The 22,921-nt window shown below is 39.3% G+C and overlaps 2 protein-coding genes across 4 annotated transcripts; one reads left to right on the top strand and one right to left on the bottom strand.

Moving 5' to 3' along the window:
- Positions 1-1,168: 1,168 nt before the first annotated feature.
- Positions 1,169-8,059, top strand: LOC143860123 (uncharacterized). 2 transcript variants are annotated; one of them, XM_077370654.1, is made up of 6 exons: positions 1,169-1,514; positions 3,243-3,318; positions 3,425-3,571; positions 4,537-4,616; positions 4,791-6,743; positions 7,010-8,059. In XM_077370654.1, exons 3-6 carry the CDS (start codon positions 3,433-3,435, stop codon positions 7,892-7,894), a joined length of 3,057 nt encoding a protein of 1,018 aa, XP_077226769.1. In that variant the 5' UTR covers positions 1,169-1,514; positions 3,243-3,318; positions 3,425-3,432; the 3' UTR covers positions 7,895-8,059. The 2 variants fall into 2 exon arrangements, with proteins under 2 accessions (XP_077226769.1, XP_077226768.1); XM_077370653.1 differs by lacking the exon at positions 3,243-3,318.
- A 2,550-nt stretch (positions 8,060-10,609) lies between these two features.
- LOC143860639 (pentatricopeptide repeat-containing protein At4g21300-like) lies at positions 10,610-18,995 on the bottom strand. 2 transcript variants are annotated; one of them, XR_013239765.1, is made up of 3 exons: positions 15,806-18,995; positions 11,361-11,533; positions 10,610-11,185 (listed from the first exon to the last, which is right to left on the bottom strand). XR_013239765.1 is itself a non-coding variant. In XM_077371382.1 (2 exons), the coding sequence occupies exons 1-2, from the start codon at positions 18,675-18,677 to the stop codon at positions 16,323-16,325; spliced, it is 2,229 nt and encodes a 742-aa protein (XP_077227497.1). In that variant the 5' UTR covers positions 18,678-18,995; the 3' UTR covers positions 15,711-16,322. The 2 variants fall into 2 exon arrangements, 1 of the variants encoding a protein (XP_077227497.1); XM_077371382.1 differs by lacking the exons at positions 10,610-11,185; positions 11,361-11,533 and having other exon boundaries at positions 15,711-18,352; positions 18,479-18,995.
- Between the last annotated feature and the right edge of the window lie 3,926 nt (positions 18,996-22,921).

Genomic DNA, 22,921 nt, shown 5'->3' with positions numbered 1-22,921 from the left:
AAGTAATGCAAACTTGGGTTGGGCAGGGGTTGGCCCCAAACTGACTCAACCGGCGCCAGAGTTGCACCCCTATATGTACCCTATCCATTAGGGCTGTTCGCAACATTAACAGCGAATTATAAGCCTTTCATAGGACAAAATAAACATGGGCTTGTTATTTTCATGGAAAATCTTTATATAGTTATCAGATTTGGATTTTTCATAACAATGGAGGGCAATCTTGAGACCGCCTTAGATCATGGTTGGGAGGTTAGTGTATGAGAGGGGACATGTGACAATGCAAAGCAATCTCCGGAGTGGATCATCTCACGGGCCACATGTCAACTTGAAAGATCATTAAGGTTGCTAGATACGGGCCCCATGACATATGGGAACCACGTGTAAGAGATGACCCTTGCAAAAGATTATCGCTATTGCTCTTATTATAATTGAAATGTATGAAAACATGTGAACCTACAAAGAGGATTTCCTTAGGCCATGTCTCCCAGGAATTTTTTTTTTTTCATGATAAATTAAGAGAGGAGTTGGGCTTGTGGGAGAAGGAGAGGCCTGAGAGGGAACGGATGAGTTTAGGGTGAGAAGTGGTGAAACAAATAGGAAAGAGTCAATCAGATTTTGAGTGAGGTTTTTTATTTCCTGGTTTATCAGGCTTTTCTTACCCTCTCTTCACTCAGTCCCACTCTATCTATCCCTCTCCCACTCCCTCATCATTGAATCAGGTAGCTACTATTCTAGGGAAAAAAATTCGATAACCTAAGTTTTCAATTTGGATTGGTGCAACGACCGTAGACCCTTTTAAACATCTCTCTCTCTCTCTCTCGTTTGGAAGTTATAACAATGGGGATAATTGGTCCTGTTTTGCATAAGTATGTCTTAAGCTTATTTCAAATAATAAAAACCTAACTAGTACTAAGCTAAGCATCTAACTTATTTTTTTCATTGTATTTATAGTTAATTGGTGAGGGGCATTGGGAAAGATGACCCTTAGTCAGACAATTTCCCCATTGATTGTGAGATAGATGAAAATGATACAGTAACTAAGAGTAATTTTCTAAACCTTCCGAGGGCTTTTTTGTCCATACATAGAACTCTGATTTTGTCGTCCTTGTTCAGAGTCTTCAGACGCCACGAAGCTTCGCGGATTCTATACCACATCTCTCCTTACAGAGTTACAGCACGAAAATTGAATAATTCCAAAAATAAAATAATTTATCTCTCTCTCTGACTCTCTCTCTCTCTCTCTCACAGTTACGACTCTTTCTTCCCCGTAATCCAACTTCATATATAAACCGCAACGAGTAAAAATCTTACGTCCGCCAACGTCGGTGCAGAGAAGGAAAAAAGATTTATTTTTCCTCTGCAGTTAGAAAGGAAAAAAAGTTCCCCAAACAACCGATCGTGCTTCGAATTCCGGTGATCTCCGGCTGAAATTCCCGTCGAGAGCTTATGGTGTCGCCGGAATGGAAGATTCCGGTAGTAAGGAGGTGGCGAGAGCGAGATCGGCTTACAAAAAGGTGTGAATCTGCTGCTTTTATAACCCTTTTCGTGTCAGATTCCGATCTAGGGTGATCTCTTTTTTTGTACTTTCCTTTTCCCCCTTTTTGTCTCCCGATCTCGCTTTCCGATGTCCGTTTCTCTTTTGATAGCCTTTTTTCTCGTGCGAAAGTCAATTTAAACGGAGATTTCAAACTCGCATTCCCTTTTATGCTGAAATCGAGCAATTAATTGATTTTTAACCCGATTATGACACTATAATCATCTTGTTTATGCTGAAATCAAGCAATTTACGATGATCAGTCGCTTTACCTATTTTCGCTTGAGTCTAGGGTTCTTCTGTCGACTGATTGTTGAGATTTCATATTTTGAAAGAATGTGATGATTTTGTTGTCTTCGGCCGTTTTATTCTGTTAATTTGCTGTTTTGAGTGAATTTTTTCGATGAGATTTTGTCATTTTCCTTAAATTTAGGATCCCGTGTGTTGATTGATTTGTTTGCTGATCGGATTTTACTTAAATCTGTTATCTGGTCAGTTCTATCGCTTTCTTGTGATGAAATTGCAGCTTTTTCCAGTACGTTCTGACCTAGATTCTTGCTTCTGCTTGGATCTAGGGTTTTCGTGTTGATTGATTTTAGTCTCTTCTGCAATTTGATGGAATGAGGTCTTTTAGTGTGGCTTTCCGGCTTTTTAAGAAGATTTCTTTATTTGGCTTGAATTTAGGGTTTTAGTATCGATTGATGGAGTTTACTGGCTGCATTTTTAACTCTATTAACCCGACCCGAGTTACTTAAGTTATAGTATGTGTTTTTTTTTTTCTAAATCTTTGTTAAAAGTGAAACTCACGCACGCACGCAATCACACGGGCTCTTTCCATCTTCTGTTCGTTTCCCCCCTTAGCTTTAGGGTTTCAAGTTTCAACAAAATAGTTAATGCACTAAATAGTTTGTTGCTATCTCATATGAGTATAATCATTTTCATTTGGTAATGCATCAATTTATTCTCTTTGGACTAGTTATTAGATGTGCTGTCTTTTTCACGGGAATCTAGGTTTTTTTTTTTTTTGATAGGATTAAGTCACTCCTTTATTTATGTGTATTTATAGTTTATTTTGCTGGTGGACTACAGATTCCTGGATGCAAATTTGAACCTTGTTTTTAAATCGACAGCTTTTTGTCGTGATGATTCGTTTTCTTCTCTTCGTTTTGCATTGCTTTTGGGCTTACGTGAATTTTTCTTGGAATTCGGTTGCTTTTTTCGGAGGAAAACTCAAGGCTAGGGTTTTGTACGTTGCTTTGCTGTTGCCTTTTAGTTCGCTTAATTTCATTTGATTTTGTAGTTTTTGCTAGAGAAGCGTGTATTTTGCGTGCCTGAATTTGAGGGATTTTCTTTGCTGCGTGAATTTGGAATACATTGGTGCATCAATTTAGGGCTTTACGCTGGAATTTTCTTAAAACTGGATTCCATGGGCTTTCTTTATGGCCCGCTTGGCATTTTTGTTATGCTCTGTATGTTTTTAAGCTGAATTCTAGGGTTCAATGCAAGCCATTCGCTTTTATTTTGGGAAGGTATACCCTTTTTCTTAACTTCTTTGCTTCTTGGATAGAAAGGCCTTTTTATGTAAAGTAATGCCTTTTTTTCTTATGTTTCTTGCCTCTGATTTAGGGTTCCCTTAATCAAGCCTTTTTTTATCGTGTTCTCAGCAGTTTGTTATCGTTTTTTTTTTTCGTTTCTTTTCTTTATATAGGTTTACAGCTTGACACCATTGCCACATATGAAGTCTTCTCTTGTATATCCATGAATTGTTTTGCTCTGAAATCTTGGTGAGTGATTTTTGTGTGTTTGGTGATTTGAAAACTTACCCATTTCCTGATTCCAAAAGAGAAAATTAAAGGGAGGGGATTTTGTGATATTTTTTCTTCCTTTCAGGTGACAAGATGAATGGGTTTCAGAACAGAAAAGCAAGCGATTCTGAGAAACCATTTCCGGGATGTATGGGAAGAATGGTTAACCTTTTCGACTTAAGTCCAGGCATGGCTGCAAACAGGCTGCTTACGGAGAAAGCACATCGAGATGGTGATTTTCTTTGCATTTCTTCACATTTTTAACATTTTGAAACTATCAAATTCCAGGACCTGCGTGTGATGATTTTTTACCATCTTTTCTCTTATTCTTGTGAGAGATCCAGTGAATCACAAACATGACTGTGTTATTTGTCACACTGTAATTAGGTCTTCATTTTGTGCCATGATAACCTGCCATCTGGAATCCGCATGAGCGAACTGGTTTTTGTCTTTTCAGCCGTTTATACATGTTGTCCCTCTTCAAAATTCATAATTCAGTTTTACATGATAGTTATTTAGTTTTTCTCTTCATTGATATCCAAGCCTTTTAAACTTCCGAATGTCCAGGTTGCCCACAAATTGATGTTTGTGATATTGTGAAATCGAGCCAAGTATCTGTCAGTAATCTGTCATCCCCCTACTCATGTGATGCAAATTGGTGTGAAGCCGTTGGTAGCATTGTAAACTCTTTGATGATTTTTCTTCAGATCGAACTGTTTGATGATCAATTACCCATTTTACTTTTCTTATGTCTTTTTTCCCAAATGATGAAATTTCCTAGGGTTTCTTTGTTCCTTTCAGTCTGATTGTTTGTGCAACTTATCCTGAAAGTGCCACAAAAGTACTTCACTTGCGCTTTTCACCTTCTCTTCCTGTTAATACTTCACCATGTTTGCCTCCCTGGTGATTGAACCTGCCACTGTAATTGGTTAGAGAATAGGAATTTTGACCTTTTTAAAAAAATAAATAAATACTGTTGATTTGGTAGCAATCAAGGCAATCAGTTAATTACAATAAGAGACTTTTTTTTGATAGAACAATAGGCCCGCGTATACTAAACTAGAGTAGTTGTTTTATCTGTTCTGTCATTGAGATTTGAATTTGCTTGGCATCTATATTGTTACAAAAAATTATTAATTGATCTTAATTGATGACAATAAGCCGGTTGTTATTTACATGAAACGGGTTGATTAGCAGGTTCTGTAGTTTCTAGAGGTCGGCCAGATGTGAAAAAGAGACTGGTGGATCCAATTGGAGATCAGATAGAGGATAAACCAGTAAGTTCCATAAAGCTGTTCCTCTCGGATAGCATTAGACTGAAAATCAGATTAATATTTTTTCAGCAAAGAGTCCAACTCTGCCTAATATTTCAAATGCCCAATATCATTGCTTATGAGATGTAAAAGCATCTGCATTCTGATGTAGTAGATCGCATCATGTGGAACCTGCAGGTAGCATATGAGATGAGGAGGAGCTCTTCAAACAAGAAATCAAATGGGACACCCATGAAGATGCTTATAGCCCAAGAGATGTTGAAAGAGACGGAGTCCAAACATAAGCCGCCCAGTGTTGTTGCCAGGTTAATGGGGCTTGATACCCTGCCAGCACAGCAACCGGTTTCAACATTGGAAAGAAGTTTGCCAGAAGGTTATTTACGAAATTCTTCTGCTAAATCAGGGTCAATGACAAAATATCGGCAGCAAGAAAATGGCTTCCTGGACAAGCAAATGCGCAGTGAGATTCATCCAACTCAGGCTTATACACCAGAACAACGTGAATATAAAGACGTGTATGAAGTTTGGCAGCAATCATCGAAAATCAATTACATCAAAGATCAACCCCGACATAAGGGAAGATATAATGAGAATTCGAATGAGAGAAAGATGGACCTCGTTCGTCAGAAGTTTATCGAGGCAAAACGTCTTGCCACAGATGAAAAGCTTCGTCAATCCAAGGAGTTCCAAGATGCTCTGGAGGTTCTTAGTTCGAACAGGGATTTATTTCTCAAGTTTCTCCAAGAACCAAACTCCCTATTCTCAAAGCATCTCTATGAACTTCAGTCAATTCCTCCACCCCCTCAGACCAAACGTATCACAGTATTGAAGCCTTCAAGGACGGTGGAGAGTGAAAGATGTGCTGGATCAGAAACAAAGTACGAAAAGCAGATTAAGAAACAAGATCAAGTGGTTGGAGCAAACAGGTGGGACAAAAGCAAGCCTAGCTGGAGTTCTGATTTTGTTGATCATAAGGCAGATAATTCCTCTCAGCCGACGAGGATAGTGGTTTTAAAGCCTAGCCCTGGAAAGACCCTCGACATCAAAGCTGTGGGTTCTTCCCCCACATCATCACCAAGGCTTCCACATGGTAGAGAATCCATAGATTTTTATGGAGAATCAGTGACTGATGAGGCAAGAGGATCACGAGAAATAGCAAAGGAGATCACGCGGCAGATGCGGGAAAGTCTGAGCAGTAACGAGAGGGATGAAGCTTTACCATCTTCCGTATTACTGAATGGATATGTGGGTGATGAGAGCTCATTCAATAGGTCAGAAAACGGATACATAGAAGAAGGGAATCTAAGTGATTCAGAGATTATGACACCGACCTCAAGACATTCTTGGGACTACATCAACAGAAACAGTAGTCCCTACTCGTCTTCTTCCTTCAGCCGGGCGTCCTATTCGCCAGAGTCTTCTGTGAACAGAGAAGCCAAGAAGCGGCTTTCAGAGAGGTGGGCAATGATGGCATCAAATGGAATTAGGCAAGAGCAACGGAATGTCAGGAGAAGCTCAAGTACACTGGGTGAGATGCTTGCTCGTCCTGAGATGAAGACTGTGAAATCTGTTGAAGAGGGCAGTGACGGAGGCCCTAATGTTTCCAGCAGCCAGTCATGTCGTGGAGAACACGAACACACAGGTGCAACAGCCTCCCTGTCAAGTACTGGAAATAGGGATGAAAGTGGGGTAGATTCTCCTGGAAATCTATCAAGGTCGAGATCTGTCCCTGTATCTTCTACGGTGTATGAAAAGGTTGGGTTGAAAGTTGGAGTTCCTGATCCCAAAGTCAGTGAATCTGTTATTCCAAAGGAGGTGGGAAAGCCAAAGAGTGGGAAATCATCATTGAAGGGGAAAGTTTCAAGTTTATTTTTCTCTAGGAATAAGAAACCAAGTAAAGGGAAATCCGCTCCATCTCCTTCTGTTGGCTCTCAGGACGAATCTCAGTCTGCCGTTGGCGAAATGCCTGGGATTCTTTCTGAAACAAAGCAGCTGTCTTTTGATGACGTCTCGCAATGTGTTAACAATGGTGGTCTTGAAGAGGGGCAGTTACCCAATCCAGGAGGATCACCATGCAAGATTTCCTCTCCTATCTGTCTGGGACCGAAACAGGGCACTTTATCCTCTGAGGTGCGCTAGTTTGTTTTTTATTTCTTTGTTTATGCTTATGGTTGAGATTATCATGATCTGGGTGCTATGAAATTTTTGTTTATTATTCTTAGAAGTATAAATTAATTGATTTTTCTACATGTTACTGCTATCATGATTCACTTGTCTTTAGCTCTATATGATGATTAATATGTTCAAAACCGTGAGCATGTATGTTGGCACTAACATCTCAAATATAAGTTATTTTGAGGAATTGCTTATTTTGCGAGATGTTTACACTATGGCAGGGAGGTTTTTCTCTTATGAAATCTGCGGCGGCACCTGAAAACTCAAGTGAGAACCTGGACCAGCCAAGTCCAATTTCAATCTTAGAAGCACCATTCGAAGATGATGTTCATACACCACAATCTGCTGGAAACGTTCAGTCAGAACATCGGGTTAACTCTTCTCGTATTGTCTTCTCTCCAACAGGATCTCCTTCCCATCTTCGACAACTTAAATCCGAGTCAACTTCCAAATCAATTTTAGAATCTGTTACCTGTTCCTTGTCATTGGATGATGCCAGCTTGGAAATCGCAAAACCAAACTCAGTGAAACACTCAAAGTGTTCCTCTAATGCAGAGAAAGACGAGCAGGAATGGTTTCTGTTTGTTCAAACATTACTCTCAGCTGCTGGATTAGGTCGAGAGAAATCTGATACAGTGTTTGCCAGATGGCATTCATCAGAAAGTCCATTGGACCCCACATTGTTAGATAAGTACATGAATCCGAAAGAAGAGGAGCAGCAGCAGAATGAGGCAAAACGCAGGCAACAGAGATCGGATCGAAGGCTTTTATTTGACAGTGTCAATGCTGCCCTTACAGACATGTCAAAATCTTCTATGGATGCAAACCCACGTGCGAGGACATGCGGCAAGAAGGTTTTGTCGTCTGGTATTCCGGTAACAGAGGAAGTGTGGGCCCGAGTGCGAGAATGGTTTTCCGGTGAGGCAAAACAGTTTTGCGGGGAGAGCGAGAACAGCCTGGTGGTGGAGAGTGTAGTGAGGAAGGAGGTTGTGGGAAAGGGTTGGGTTGAGGTGATGGGTTTGGAGGTAGATGAAATAGGAAAGGAGATAGAGAGGGAATTACTGAAGGGACTGATAGAAGAGGCTCTGGCTGAGTTGACTTGTTGATTGTAATGTGAGGTATTCATCTTTCTATATTGTTTAGTTATTATTATTATTATGATCAAATGACAAAATGATGATGCTGATTTGTTTTTTCTAATGTGACTTCCTACCACAATTGCTGTATCTGTTTATTGTTTGATATTGATTTTTATCTTACTGTTATTGCAAGATTCTGTCTGCCATTGCTGAAGATCCTTTTCTTTATGTCTTGTCTTCTTGTTTTGTATAACAACTGATCCCACAGAGGGATTGATGCAATCTTCTTTATTAATTTTCAGTTCTATTACTTTTTGGAGTGTAGTTGGTATGTGATATGGGTTTTGAGGGCTCATATTAGCCTTACTTTTTGTTTGAAGAGTAGGTTTCTAACAGGAAAATTATAATGATCTGGGAAACACTAGTTCAATTATAATTGCAGGAAAACATTTTCTGTGGAAAACTTTTTCCTATTAAATTTTTTGTTTCCACAATTTAAAGGAACCTGATAATGGTAATGGCTTATTTGGAGGGACAAACAAATTGGGGGTCGATTTATCACCGCCCGGAAAATATTGTGGAGTACATTGTACGAAGAAGAAGTAGCGACGTCCAATTGAATTGGCAGTGTCGGTGTCGGTGTCGGTAACGGTTACGGTTTTTTCGGGGTGGGAAATGTTATTTCCACCCCTTTCCCCAGCATTTCCACCCTTATGTTCGTCTTTTCTTCCTTAAAAATTACTTCGTTTTTGGGAAAAGACGTACAAGAGGACAGTGAAGTGCAACCCATTTAAGGATAAGAGAAATAAACAGGGGTGGAAATATCATTTCTCAGGCACGAATAATGTTGGATAGGATCTTGTGGTCCAAAACATACCAAAATTATATGAGATAAAATCCACCTGGGGCCGAGGGAGAAACCGCAGTTCGATATGGTAAAATGGGGCATATTGAGTAATATTTTAGGCTACTGATATTGGCATTAGCATGTTTTAATAATAATAATTGCACTAACTCTGCTTGTCTTTTCATTTTTTAACTGCCTAACTGGTATCTAAGAGCTTTTTCGGAGCTGTAATGATATTTGATTATTGATAGCTGTTTAAAGAGAGAAAAGACAAGCTCGGTTTGTTCAATTATTAAAACACCGTAGTGCCAACATCAGTAGCCATATTTCAATGAAGAATTGCCGTAATAAAGGTGCCTGGCGCAATCATGTGATACTGCCTCGTACTGTAAGTGTGGCCTTATGCAGTTATTTGGACTGCGTGGTGGTGTGCTGGGCCCACCTTTTATTGCTGTTGATTTAAGGATAATTGGGGATTTGGTGTTGAGGGGAGCAGATGTGCCAGCCTCAAATGTTTTCAAGGAAATGATACCCTCACTCCGTTGGTTTAAAAACAGAGTGATGAGTGGCATTATCAAATCAAAGGAGCTGCGATTTGTGTCTATTGCCACGCGCTATCAAATCAAGACAGCTGCAGTTTGTTTCTATTGCCACCACTCCTGTCTTTATTACCAAGAAATACCATCAAATCAAAGCATATAGTAAAGGGTGATTGTGGTATCCAAAGTAGATAAATGAAAGGGCCTTTTGCCACCCCTTTGATTGTAAGTAACTCCAAGTTTGGCAATCATAAATTCTTTTTTTTTTTTTCATGAAATATTAGTTTTGTGAGTGACCAGAGGTGAAGAAAGGCTGAAAACAAGGGAGAAAAAAAAAAAAAATTCTACTCAAAATATGATTGATTTCCCCCCCTGTTTTTTAGCGTTATCTCACCCCTCTACTCACTCATGCCTCTGAACTCTCCCAGAAGGAAAGGAGTAGGGGACCCCAACATCCGGCCCCGACCAGCCCCGTTGCCAGCCCTACGTCCCTTGTCTCTTACCACACTAATATTCCGTGAAAAAAAATTCATAATTGCCAAACATGGCCTTTCATATCAAATTCACTACACTGTATTTGGGTTGTTGTCTGCTTTTTATGTAACTACATATAACAGCCCAGAAAAGAGACAATTCCTCTGCCAAACTATTGACAAGGGACCGGATACACAACTAAGCATCTTTTGAAATCTAGGAAAGGACACAGATATGTAGTTCAAAAACGACACACTACTATTGACAACCACACAACCATTTGTCAAATACAGCTATTCAACTGAAAGATGTGAATGGGAATCTTGGTTGCAAAGTGGAGGAGGAAGCAGAATCTGGTTTAGGAGAAAATGGGAAAGAATGGGTCTTTCAAAACATAGGATATGAGAGTGCTTAAGTAATTCTAAAAAAAACTGCATAAGATCACTCTTTACTTAGCTTTTTCTCTGATGGCTGTTTACAATTACTATGATTGAAGCACTTAGTACCTAGAAGGATAAGGGATAAAGGGGCAGCAACAGAAATTGTGACACTTGAAAGGGATCATACCAGCCATGCACTCGAAAGAAAAAAGTACCTTCTCTCTAATAGAGAAGGAAAGGGATCATACTGCCTTGCGGTCGACCGAGGTTGAAGCAGAGGTTTTACCTCAATGAATTTAACATCAGTCGCCAATTTGCACCCCTAATAAGTTTCTGTATGATAAATTTCCTTCAATAGAATGACACATCTGTTCTAGACAATATATCCCAGCAATACTTTAATTTATCTACCCCGGTCTCAATTTCTCAAGCACTTTTACTAATGCAAACTCAACTTAGATCAAGGAAAATTTAGGACTTTCTGTTCAAGAATTTATAACAATAGAAAATTGCAATAAATTTTGTGTTCAAGCAGTAAATTAAAAGAATTAAGTCAGCTATATTACAAGAGCTTAAGCAGCAAAACTTAAGATGGAATGCTCACTGCACAACAATTACCTAGTTTTGCCATCTATAACTTTTTTTTGAGTGATGATGAAAACAATTTATTAATAGAGAAGTTTCTTATCCAGAGGGCCCCAAGGAGAGGCATTCAACATCAAAATGATCCTAACCATTCGATCCGTGACTCACATACAAATCCTCTACTAAGATTGTTAGGATCATTCATGAGTGCAATTTTAGGCTGTCACATATCTTAAAGGGCCCCATCTATTGCAAGTTCACATCATACTAGCTAAGATCACATGGAGGGCCCAACTACAGTGTCCAACGAGTGCCCGTGATCCCCTACTCTGTAGATAACAACTCCGCACGAGAAGATGCTCTGTTTAACCCCTGATGCCCAGCCAATCTCAACAGTCTTGTGGTTATGCTCCAGACATGGGATAAAGGCCTCCCTTGATTCCCAGTATTCACTTTCATCAAAATCGTATGCCTCCTCGAATCCTTCACTGAACTGAAAATTAAAGAAAATTAATCTTAAGAACTGATGAAACATACATGTAAAAAAAAGATAATTTAAGAAACACACTAAGAATCTTGAAATGGTAGCAAAATGTAAGCTCATATGGAAAAAAGATGAAAACCATGCAGGGAATAAAATCTGAACATGGTTTGGGGGTAGCACTCACAGTGACTGGGAGTGAGGGAACTATGTCTATCTTTATAATGAGAGTCTCCAGATCAGGTGAACTCCCCAATACATTGGCTATAGCTCCCACTTCTGTAATTCCACGTTCAGAGTCAGACACTTAGACTCAGAAAGTGGAGCTGGCAGACTCCTTACCTCCCAAGTAGACAACACCTTCAAACAACACTACCCAAAGTCAAGAAATGGAAAGTAAAAAATGATATAAATATTAAGAAGTTGATTCTCTAATGCCAAAAAAAAAGAAAGATTTATTGCCAATTCCTAGATTAATAAGGATAATGAATTTTGTAACTTTTCACATGCTATAAAACTATTGTTTGATATATGAGTCAAGGATTTCGTTGATACATAACTAGTTCAGAAACAAAGACCTCTACTCCCCCATAAGTGCAATTGTTGCTTGGAGGACACCATTAGAGAGGTCAAGCTCCTTGGACTAGAAGGTTGATGCATATGCATAAGAGAAGAAAACTTGATCTTGTAGCTCTGATATAAAAAAAAAATGATGCAGAACTAAAGGAGGAGATGAAACTAAAGGGAACTCTATGGTTTTGTGATGATTAGGATTTGGGAAATTTTAAACTTCAAGAAACTTCTCACTTAAAGGTCAGAAAATAAAAACTACTAATACAACACTAACTAGTTTGGGACAAAGGCTTTGTTGAGTTGAGTTGAATTGAGTAAGACAACACTAACATGTGCATGAGTAATGATGTGTCCTGACTAAACCAAACTACTAACACATTCCAATTACATTAAAATTAAAATCCCAATAAGACCAATATCCCTACAACAAAAGAAAAATTGTAAAGCAATTTTAGTGTGTCCCGCTATCATAATTCTTTTAATTTTTTGAGGAAGTTAGTTCCCATCAAATTTTAAGGATAAGCTTCTTTAGTGGGAGGAATCATTTTTTTTATTGAAATTTGGCCCCCTCTCTTCTTTTTTTTGACAAATTTGGCCCCCTTTATGTAAAATTAGGAGAAGATTTCACTAATTCTTGGATGATTTACATTAAGCACAAGGAGTGTTTTTATAGAACACTCAAATGATAACCATAGCAAGAGGATAAGATAATTATGGAAATACATTATCCTAATCTAATTCACTTGCCTAATCTAATCCAACCAACCAATATAGCCTAATCAAATCAAATCTTCTAATCCCAGAATATTTGATCTTGATTTGATTTGATTCTCTAATACTCTCTTCTTCTTCTTCTTTTTAGAAAATGGCAGCCGATTTTTATTGAAGTGAAAAAGGGAGATCGAGATGGTCTATACAGAGGGAAAGAAATACATCCCCAAAAAAGGGACAACAATAAAGGAAAAAAAATCTCTGTCTTAGTATCACTCTCTTAAATGAACTGGTAGTGATCTTTCCAAGCTACAAAGGCACAAAATATACTAGTAAAGAACACTAAGCTATTGATAGGAAATAAGAGATTAATCAGATAAATGGAATCAATTGTCAAAAGAAAATCTCAGTAATTCCCCACAGGAAAATCAAAGAAAAGAAAATGCTAAAATATACTAACTTAAATTGTTTCTGTCATAGAGAACTAGCACAATTCATCTCTGAATTTCAAGACAAGCATTGCATTGAAGAAATGACAATGTTACCAAGGCATACCCGAATACACGAGCTGTTAAGTTCAAGAACTTTGGCATGGCAAACACCCACAAGAATTTTCTTCAAACAATGACCCGGGCTTCTATCTGCGAGCTTATCGCCATCCGAACCAAATCGAAGATTGAGGGAGGCATGACGCAAAGCGGATAGGTTGTTAAGAGAATTCTCGTAGCCCGACACATACTTGGATATATCTAACGATATAAGTTTCGGGGCATCAATTTCTATTCCTTCAAAAGTATGAGACCTATGTAGCTTCAAGCGCTTCAGCAGTTGCAGATTCGGAGATAAAATCTTGAGATTACGGAAGCCGTCGCATTGTGCTATGTCCAAATCTTCAAGCAGTGTACAGCCAGCTATGAGTTTCTGAAAGGAGTCGTTCACAAAAACGACCTGCCATAAATATAAGGTTTTAAGCAATCCCAAACTCTTGAAACTACGCAATGGTTTAGTTTCAACACTTTTAACGATCCAAAATGAAAGAGCAAAGAAGAAAGCTCAAATTTAGTTTCAACACTTTTAACGATCCAAAATGAAAGAGCAAAGTAGAAAGCTCAAATCTATCACAACAAGGACAATGATAAGGACTTCCATCGAAATCCAAGTCGAGTAATTCAACTTGCTTTTCTAGCGCAATACGAATACATTTATTGACATCATAAGCGAATCTCTCCTGGTATCCAAATGAGAGTGCGAATTTCTGGGTCTTGGAACTCTTGTGAACACTCATTGATCGCTCGACAAGTGCAACTATTTTATCACTAGGACAGCGATGCCGTGATTGAGAAAAGTTGAAACTATGGATGTAAGTCCAAAGATATCTAAATCTGCTAGATAAAATGCACGTTCTTCCAGCATCTTTAGTAGGCAAAAAAGAGAGGATATTGGAAAGGAGATGCTCTGGTAGTTCACTAATCTCATTCCTCCGTTTTAACTTCAAACAAGAAGATCGGTCATCAAACCAAATAATTATAGTTAAGAAACGGTTTTAAAGATCAACCTTGCTTCCCTCAGGATAAATCTATAAGCAAGACCATTGATTTTAGTAGATCCCCACAAGGCAACTTACATGATTCGTGTTCCATTTCAAATGTCTCTGTAAAATCAATAATATAACCTTATTTTCAGGCACTTTGAAGGTGCCGCCAGTTTTGATCAAAGGTTTTCATACAATATTTTTTTGAATGGTATAACCATAATGGGATTTGCTAGCAAATTTCGTGGAAAGCCATTTAGCGGCCGGCTTTTGCATGTGAGAACAGCCACACACATGACTTTTTTTTGCAGATTTTGTCTTATTCATTAAATATATCTGAGGTGGCTGTTCTCACATGCAAAAGCTTTTGTCCTATTATTTAATTCATCTGAAGTGGCTGTTCTCACATGCAAAAGCCAGACGCGAAATGGCTTTAGGTGAAATTGGCTAGCAAATCCCATGAACTACACTTGCGCTTTACATCTCTCTAATGTAGATCGTTTGAAAGATCCCCTGCCTAGTCTCGACTCTTATTATTAATTGGTACGGTTTCCTTCAAATTATGGATACGGAGGAAGGCCCACATTAAACTAAAGAGAAAACTAATCCTCACCGTTGATCTTGAACTTTTCACCCTTGATTCGAAAATCCCCCAATTAAACATCTTGATATGAGTCCAATTAGGGCCCACTAGATGATTGGTAACCCTAATTATCAAATCCCACATCAGCGGCATGTACGGCGGAGATCCCATCAATCAGTCTCGTTTATCTCGTCTAATCCAATGATTTAGCGCACGTTAGTAAGACCTCACCCTAATGAAGCGCTCATTTTTAGCAGAAATCCATGTCAGCAAAATATCTCCCCAGACAGTCTTATCTGCGCCATTTTATGTGAAATTTTCAGTGGCAGAAACGAAATTTCTTCTTCTTTTTCTTTACATTTCCCTTTGATTATGGAAAGTCTATAGCAACCCTATGAAAGGAACCCCTCACTGGCCTTAGTTTAGACAATTCTGGGTTCTCTTAGCATTGGCTTTGGTGCAGTATCTCTATCCCAGTTAAGCCATGCATACGTAAAACAGCTGCTACCAAATACAAGCCTAAGATGCAATGTGTGTGGTAACTACATAATCATGAACAAGCAAAAATTAATCATTATTGTTTTTATTACCAACCTTAATTGACCAAAACTCAACAAAGAGATTCATCAAATGAAATATGAAGGCTGGCTGGGATCGGCGGAGTATTACGAGATTCGAATGGGATTAAAATCATGACCTTCCCCGGTCTGGCCGGAGACTGCGATTCCAATGAAGCGGAGGCACGGGCTTTATTATTTGGTCTTCGATGGTTTTTGAGTCATAATCTTGGGCCTCTCAATGTGGAGGGAGACTCATCAAACGTTATTTCTTGGGCTACTAATCGATGTGTGGGACCATGGATATTATCAAATATTATCGATGAGATTCGGGATTTAATTCAGTGTATTGGGCCTTTGTGCACCATCGTCGAACAACAAACTCTGTGGCGGATCGTTTGGCCAAGGACAGCGTCAGCCTCCTGGATGTGATTGTTCATTTTTCTGAACGAGGAGGGGAGGGGGTCGTCTCTATGGACTGATGTAAATTCGATAAATGGATGCATGTGTTTCATAGTGTTATGTACACCCTTTATTGAAATAAAATTGTTATCGTTTAAAAAAAAATATTTTAATAACCAATAAGGGAGGAAGAAAGAAATTGAGATGAAAAACAAAAAGAGATAACCCGAAGCAGACTATCATATGAATCTTGCAAACTAACATGGAGATATTACCTGCTATGCAAATTCCTCTTCTAGCCATCTACATAGTTGTGGCCTTATGGTTGTTTCTTGGGGTTGTTGGCGGAGATCATGTAGGATGAGCTGGATGCCCTTTTTCAAAAGAATACATGAGATGTGATTTTACTGTATGGCATGGACCTGCAAGAGGGTCCATGAATTTTGTTGCCCATCACTAGTCCCGCCCAATGCCCATAGTCCTACCCTCATCGGATGAGCCTAATCCCTTGATCAACGGCAATGGGAAAGAGATTCTTTTACGATATTTTCAAGCCATTGATTCTTTGCATGCCTCAATCTTGCGAATGAGATCACTGTTTAGATGGGAATGGGCCCACTGGGTGGCCCTGTGATGGCCCACAAGATCAACAATCCAAATCAACAAAGTACGTTTTTGGCCAATTTGTTTCCTCAAGACTCCCCCCTTATGTTTTCAAAGGCAATTGAGATTACCAAGTTAACCCGCATTTTCTGACCAATAACAAAACTGTCATTGCCTCTCTCACTTGGGTCACACCTTCACCATACTCAACCCTGGTTTCTTCATCAAACTCCCATCTTCAAACACCCTCCTCACCCTCGCCGCCTCATCCCACCTTCCGGTAGAGGCATAGACATTCGACAACAGCGTGTGATACCCACAATTCCCCGGTGCCAATCTCAAAAGCCTTTGTCCAACAACCTCTCCAAGTTCAACATTCATGCTCATTCTACAAGCACTTAAAAGAGCTCCCCATACACCTACACAATCCGATTCCTCGGGTATACATTCAATCAATCGATAAGCTTCTTCCAATCTCCCAGCACGTCCAAACATGTCGATCATACACGTATAGTGCTCCAAACCCGGACGTATTCCATATTTCTCATTCATCAAATCAAAATATTCACACCCCTTGTAGACCATGCCGGAGTGACTACAAGAAGAGAGCAAAGAAATAAAGGTAACTGAATTAGGTTTATACCCTTCTTCCTCCATCCGCGAGAGGAGCAAACAGGCCTCTTTTCCTTTCCCATTCATTCCGCACCCGGCAATCATCACATTCCAAGAGCTTTGATCTCTCAAGCAACCCATCAGCTCGAACAAGGACAATGCATTGTCTATAAAACCACTCTTGGCATATGCATCAACAAGAGAGTTAGCGACTAATATATCAGAATTAAGCCCAACTTTCAACAAAAAACTGTGCACCATTTCGGCATGAAAGGATGAAACAGCACACGCTTGTATGACAGCAATCATTGTGACTGGATCCGGTTTATGCTCGTTTTCTGACAGCATTTGGCAAAACAGTTTCAAGGCAACAATGGAAAGACCAATCTTAACAGACCCACAAAGCATTGTATTCCAGGTGACTATGTTCCTAAGAGTCATTGAGTTAAAAAGAATTTCTGAACTTCTCAAGCACCCACATCTCATATACATGTCTATAAGGGCATTGCCTACTGTTATATACGAGTCAAAACCACTTGAAAGACAATAGCCATGGACAACCATCCCTTGCTCTAGAGATCCTAATTCACGACATAATTGAAGTAATGTAACTAGAGTGATTGAATCTGGCAACACCTCGCTATGAAGCAATCGAAGGAAAAGTCGCATACCCTTACGAGCTTGGAAGTTTAGGTTATATCCTAAAATCATTGCATTCCATGTAGCGGTATTTGGCAACTCCATACAGTCAAACAAGAAAAAGGCAGCCTTGATATCCAGGCTCTTGCCATATGCATCGACCATTGCTGTACCCAAAACAACATCTTTATATAATTCAAAACCTTTTTTAATAATGAACCCATGAACTGATTGGGTCCTCTGCAAATCCGCTAAGCTTGCAAATGCAGGTATCACATTCGCCATGGTGATAGAATCAGGTTTTACATTTGATTCCAGGAGCATTTGACGAAAGAGCTCAACCGCCTCACAATCATACCCATTTTGTGAGTACCCCACAATTAATGAATTCCATGAAACCAAATTTCTCTCATACAAGTCTTCTTCAAATATAGCATGTGCATAATCGACTCTCCCAAATTTTGAAAACATATCAACAATCGAAGTACCCACACGAACGTCCCACAATAGTCCTACGCGAATTAAATGCCCATGAATACTTGTCCCCAAATCAAGATATCCCGCATGCCTACATGCCATAATTAAACCCAAGAAAGTAATGCAATTAGGAACCAAACTTTCAACCTTCATGGATCGAAAAACATCAAATGCGTTGACCCAATCTGCACTCCGTGCATAACCCATGATTATCGAATTCCAAGACACTATATCTCTCGCAGGCATTTCATTAAAAACCCGACGTGCTAGATCTGATCTCCCAACCTTCATGTACATCGAAATTAGCGAGTTGACAACACGAATATCCTTGCCAAAGCCATTCCTACTAACAAAATTATGAATCAACAACCCTTTTTCTAAGCACCCCAATTCACCACAAGCCAGAATTGCCCGAGTAATAGAAACCAAATCGGGCGAAAAACCAAACTCTCGCAAGCATTCAAAAGCCATCAGAGCATCCTCATAAAACCCTGAAAACCCAAAACCCAAAATCAAAGAATTATAAGAGAAAGAATCCCTAATGGGCATTTCCTCAAACAGCTGGGCTGCGTCTCTAATTCTACCAAATTCCACATACATAGACATGAGAGAGTTACCAACAGTGATTGAACTTTGAAACCCATATTTTATAGTTAAACCATGAAGACCCAAACCCATGTGTGGGGCCACGAGGCCCGTGCAGGATTTGAGAAGCAGAGGGAACGTGTAACGGTTGGGTTTTGAGGGGGAAAGGAGGAGCTTCTTGAAGAGGAGAAGGGTTTCTAAGAAGAGGTATTTTGTGGTGAATTGTCTCATGAGGGAATTCCATGAGAAGAGAGTGGTGAAGGGATGGGATTGGAAAACGAGATTTGAGATTCCTATGGAGCTTTTGGAAAAAGAGTAGGAGGTGATTGGGGCAAGAGTTGAGAATAAAGGGTGGATGTTGTGGAGGCGTTTGGGGAGGTTTGGAAGGTGGAATGGTGACCCCGTTTTTGCTTCTTTGTTCAGTAGACAAGAGATAAGAAGAACTTGGAGGGAAATTTGAATCTGATAAAGATAGGTTACCGGTGCGTTATCTTGTGGCTTTGATAAGAAATCAGAGCAAACAGCATGTGCATCGCACGTGGAGAGAGAGAGAGAGAGAGGTGCAACTTGGGACGGGTTGAACCCGAATTTGGGTTGGGTTGGGTTGGGAAAAATCACCCCGAATTGGAAATTGGGTCGGGTCGGGTTGGGGTGTCCGGCAACCCGACCCAACCCGAAACCCGAAACCCGATTGCCATTCCAATATGTATAAAATTTTTACTTCTATGTTTGTTTTGTCATTATATAACTCAAATCTAGAAAGAAAGTTGTCCTAATTAACCCTCTTGTTGGGGAACATCTAATGACTAGGATGAGATGGAAATACAAAAATAAAATGGAGAAATCAAACAAATGGTGAAATCGGGTTGGGTCGGGTTGGGTTGGAAAAATGGGTTCCTCGGGTTGGGTCGGGTTGGCCTCAATCCGACCCTAGTTGCACCCCTAGCCGGTCCGAGTAGGGATGTAAACGGATTGGATTCGAAGCGGATATGGCTATATCCGAATTCGATTACGTATAGATAATTCGAATTCGAATTTGACGGATATTTAATATCTATTACCGAATTCGATTCCGGCGGATATTGTTCGAATTCAGATATTTTCAGTATCCGTTTATTCGGCAAATTTGAACATTTTATTGCAACACTTTATCTTTCATCTCCTTCTTGCTCCTCGAATGAATTTTGCAAACCCTAAAACCAGACCTCTACCTACAAAGAAAATTCACTTTTCTTTTAGAAACAAAAGATAGTGTCATCACTAAAAATAAATATTAATAATATTATTAATAATAAATAAAAAGGATGTACTTCTTGGATTCGGATGTTAAACAGATTAGATATACCATTTACCAGATTCGCATCCGCTAAGAGTCGGATATCTCATAAACGGATTCGGATAATATCCGCTTGAAACAGATTCAGATAATATTCGCTTAAACGGATTCGGATGCGGACGGTAATCGAATTTTCGAATATCCATTTACACCCCTATGTCTGAGATATGCAATATTTCCGAATGCTTGATGGCCCCTTCAAAACTTTGAGTCCAATCAAAGTCGGGATGGCTTAGGGGTTTTGCTTGGCATTTGGGTTCAACATAAGCAACAGTCCATGTTTAGTTGGCAATATAGCATTAAAATCCCTGGAAACTATGGGGATGTCTCCAGGTTAATATTACAGGTTTGCTTATATGTCACCCTTGTTCCCACGCTATAAACTCCAAGCTAAATTTCACAAAAAAATGTAGAATTTTTCTTGGGTTTTTTGGGAATGTTTCTTTTCTCCCTTTTCTCTGTCTATATCGTTAATGACATCCCCTACCACTACTCTACGAGGTTGACAACCAAACACTACTGTAGCCCTGTTTGGATTGCAGGATTTCTTTTGGAAGAGTTTGAAAATGAAAATATTTATATAATTTCCTATCTTTTACATAAGAAAAAAGATAATTTGAATCGACACTATTAAGTTTTTTAGTTAGAGCAACATTTAGTTTATGATAATATTCATATCATTTCCCTGTAGACATTGGAAAGAAAAAATAACTTCCCAAGAAAAAAAAATTCTGTGAGATGTTTCTTGCAAACCAAATACGGCCCAAGTGTAAAATAAAAATAAAAATGCACAGGTGATGTCAACTACTTTAACCTAATATTATGGACCTGTATGTGGTGTTCTTACAGAAATATAATATTTCATGGTTGTTCTCATTAATATGTACAAAAGTTTATCCTTATTAAGTATAAATTAAGCAAAACTGGCATGAAAATTTTAATCTGACCTTAATTGAAAATTATAAATTCTATCAATGACTGTCATTTAAAATGAGCTAGTTGGGCCCACAAGGGCCACAACAACCACGAGCATCCCATGTATTTGGCAAGACATACACTGACTACACTTTCTCTCAACACAAGAGATGACACGATCCTAGCTGTTTGTGCATGCATGTGGTAAGTATAAAAGTTTAACCAAAACCCAAAACCCTACTACCTTCAACTTTCAACTAATGTTTTTGCTACTATCAGTTGTCCTTTTCCACATTAATTGGATCCTAAATGTATCTTGTAATTGGATCAGATCCGGATTCAGGCTATTCATTTTTTAAACAAGGGGCAGTGATAAATTCATGCCCTTCTAGGATGAATTCACCCCATATGTTTCAAAATAGACTGTACAAACCACACCATAAGATGCTCGAAACCGCCCATTTGATGGGCCGCCCCAAAAATCATTTCCATAGGGTGATTCTAACCCTTCGATCTAATGAGGGGCTCACATTATGGAAACTTCTATAGATTGGACTGTTGGGATCGTCCTATGGAAATGATTTTCGAGGAACAACCTATTTATGTTGTAGCCCATCAAATGGGCGGTTTGGATCATCCTATGGTGTGGGCTGTACAGCCATTTTGAAAAATATGGGGTGAATTCATCCTAAACGGGGGTGAATTTATCACCACCCTAAACGGGCATGTGTCCCATTCGTCGGATGCAAGGTTTTAAATTTCAGTTTCGGGGGTAATTTCTGACCCCACCGAAACTGAAATCTCAAAATTTCGGCTGAAATTTGTTACTGGGACACGAAATTTCAATTTTTGGGCCGAAATTTTGGCTGAAATTACCAAAATTTGGTAATGGATTAAAAAACTAATATATTCTTTATAATTTCGCCAAAGTTGACGAAATTTCCGAAATTTCGACCGAAATTTGGTACATTTCGCCGATTTCGGTTTCGGACCATTTCTGTTTCAATCTTGACTGAAGTCTGAAATTTAGGATTTCGGACGAAATTTAAAACCTTGGTCGGTTTCAGTGTCAGTAGGTGATTTAGGCCTTGCTCGTTTTAGATTTTGACAACCGATGGCGAGTCCCAAACCGATTATTGGACTTAATATCATCTTAGGCCCTGTTCATTTTAGATCAGGACAACCGATTGTGAGTGCCAAATTGATTATTGGACTCACAATCGGTTGTCATAATCTAGATCGAACATGGCCTTAGTGTCTTACCATCTGCTTTTTTTTGAAGGGTTCTTTGAACCTTCATTATTATGCTTCCAGCTTAGGCCCTGTCGTTTAAGATTTTCACAACGGATTGCTAGTCTTAAACCAATGATTTGAAAAGAGTCAAATCATTTGCTTTGGACTAACAATCGGTTGTAATAATCTTAAACGAACTTGGCCTTAATTTTGTGCCCATGTTTGGGACTCACAATCCGTTATCACAGTCTAAACCGAACAAGGCCTTGGCAACTTGTGCACCATTGATTGTTGAGCTTCCCATGATATTAGTTCAGTATGCTTGTTCATGTTGGTGGGGATATTGATAGGGAGTCAGTCAGCATGTGATCGTGGTGGGATCAGGGATCCACATCATCGTGGTTGGTGGTCATTCGTATATTGTTAGTGTGTTAAAAATTAAAACAAGAGCTGTGTAAATTTCAACATGGCTTTCTCTCAACACCACTTCATTTTATAGTGCTCTGGGCTCCAATTTGAAATCTCGCATGTTGGTATTCCATGTTTTCCTCCCAACCCTACCAAACCCTAATCCCCTCCCCAAACTTACACTTCTTCCAAGGATCTATGGCAAAATAAAAGGAATACAACACACCTAACACCCATAAAAGACAGCCCTAGGGAAGAAAAAGAGGAGCCTAAGTCCAAAATTCTTTAAAGTTAAGAGTTGCTTTTGGGCAACAGCTTGGAAAGGTGAAAAAACAGCTTCCAACGGTCACCAAGTCCCCTTAAGCACGTTTACTTAACCCCACCCTCTCTTATAAGAAACCAAAGAGGAGGTTAGCCTGGTCAACCTGGTGGGCCTACCCTGTCTTTTGTCCGGATCCTTGAAGCATCTCATGCTTCAATCGGGGCCTCATTGTAATACAACCAACTATGAACAGTGGGCCCGACCTTGATTGATCATAACCGTCCAATATTTTGGATATCCAATAGCTAAAAGTTAGGATCG

The sequence above is a fragment of the Tasmannia lanceolata genome, unplaced genomic scaffold, assembly GCF_043159265.1.
Source record: "Tasmannia lanceolata isolate RefF3 unplaced genomic scaffold, GAP_Taslan_0.1 ptg000037l, whole genome shotgun sequence".
NCBI lineage: Eukaryota > Viridiplantae > Streptophyta > Magnoliopsida > Canellales > Winteraceae > Tasmannia > Tasmannia lanceolata.
Note: the sequence above shows the minus strand (reverse complement) of the source record. Positions and strands in the feature narration are given on the sequence as shown.

Excerpts from the sequence above, each read along its gene's own strand:
- LOC143860123 (XM_077370653.1), top strand. The coding sequence starts at position 3,433 with ATGAATGGGTTTCAGAACAGAAAAGCAAGCGATTCTGAGAAACCATTT. Across the intron at positions 3,572-4,536 it reads GGAGAAAGCACATCGAGATG|GTTCTGTAGTTTCTAGAGGT; the intron begins GTGATTTTCTTT and ends GTTGATTAGCAG. Across the intron at positions 6,744-7,009 it reads AGGGCACTTTATCCTCTGAG|GGAGGTTTTTCTCTTATGAA; the intron begins GTGCGCTAGTTT and ends ACACTATGGCAG.
- LOC143860639 (XM_077371382.1), bottom strand. The coding sequence starts at position 18,677 with ATGAGACAATTCACCACAAAATACCTCTTCTTAGAAACCCTTCTCCTC. Across the intron at positions 18,353-18,478 it reads TCAAAGTTCAATCACTGTTG|GGTTTTATGAGGATGCTCTG; the intron begins GTAACTCTCTCA and ends TTGGGTTTTCAG.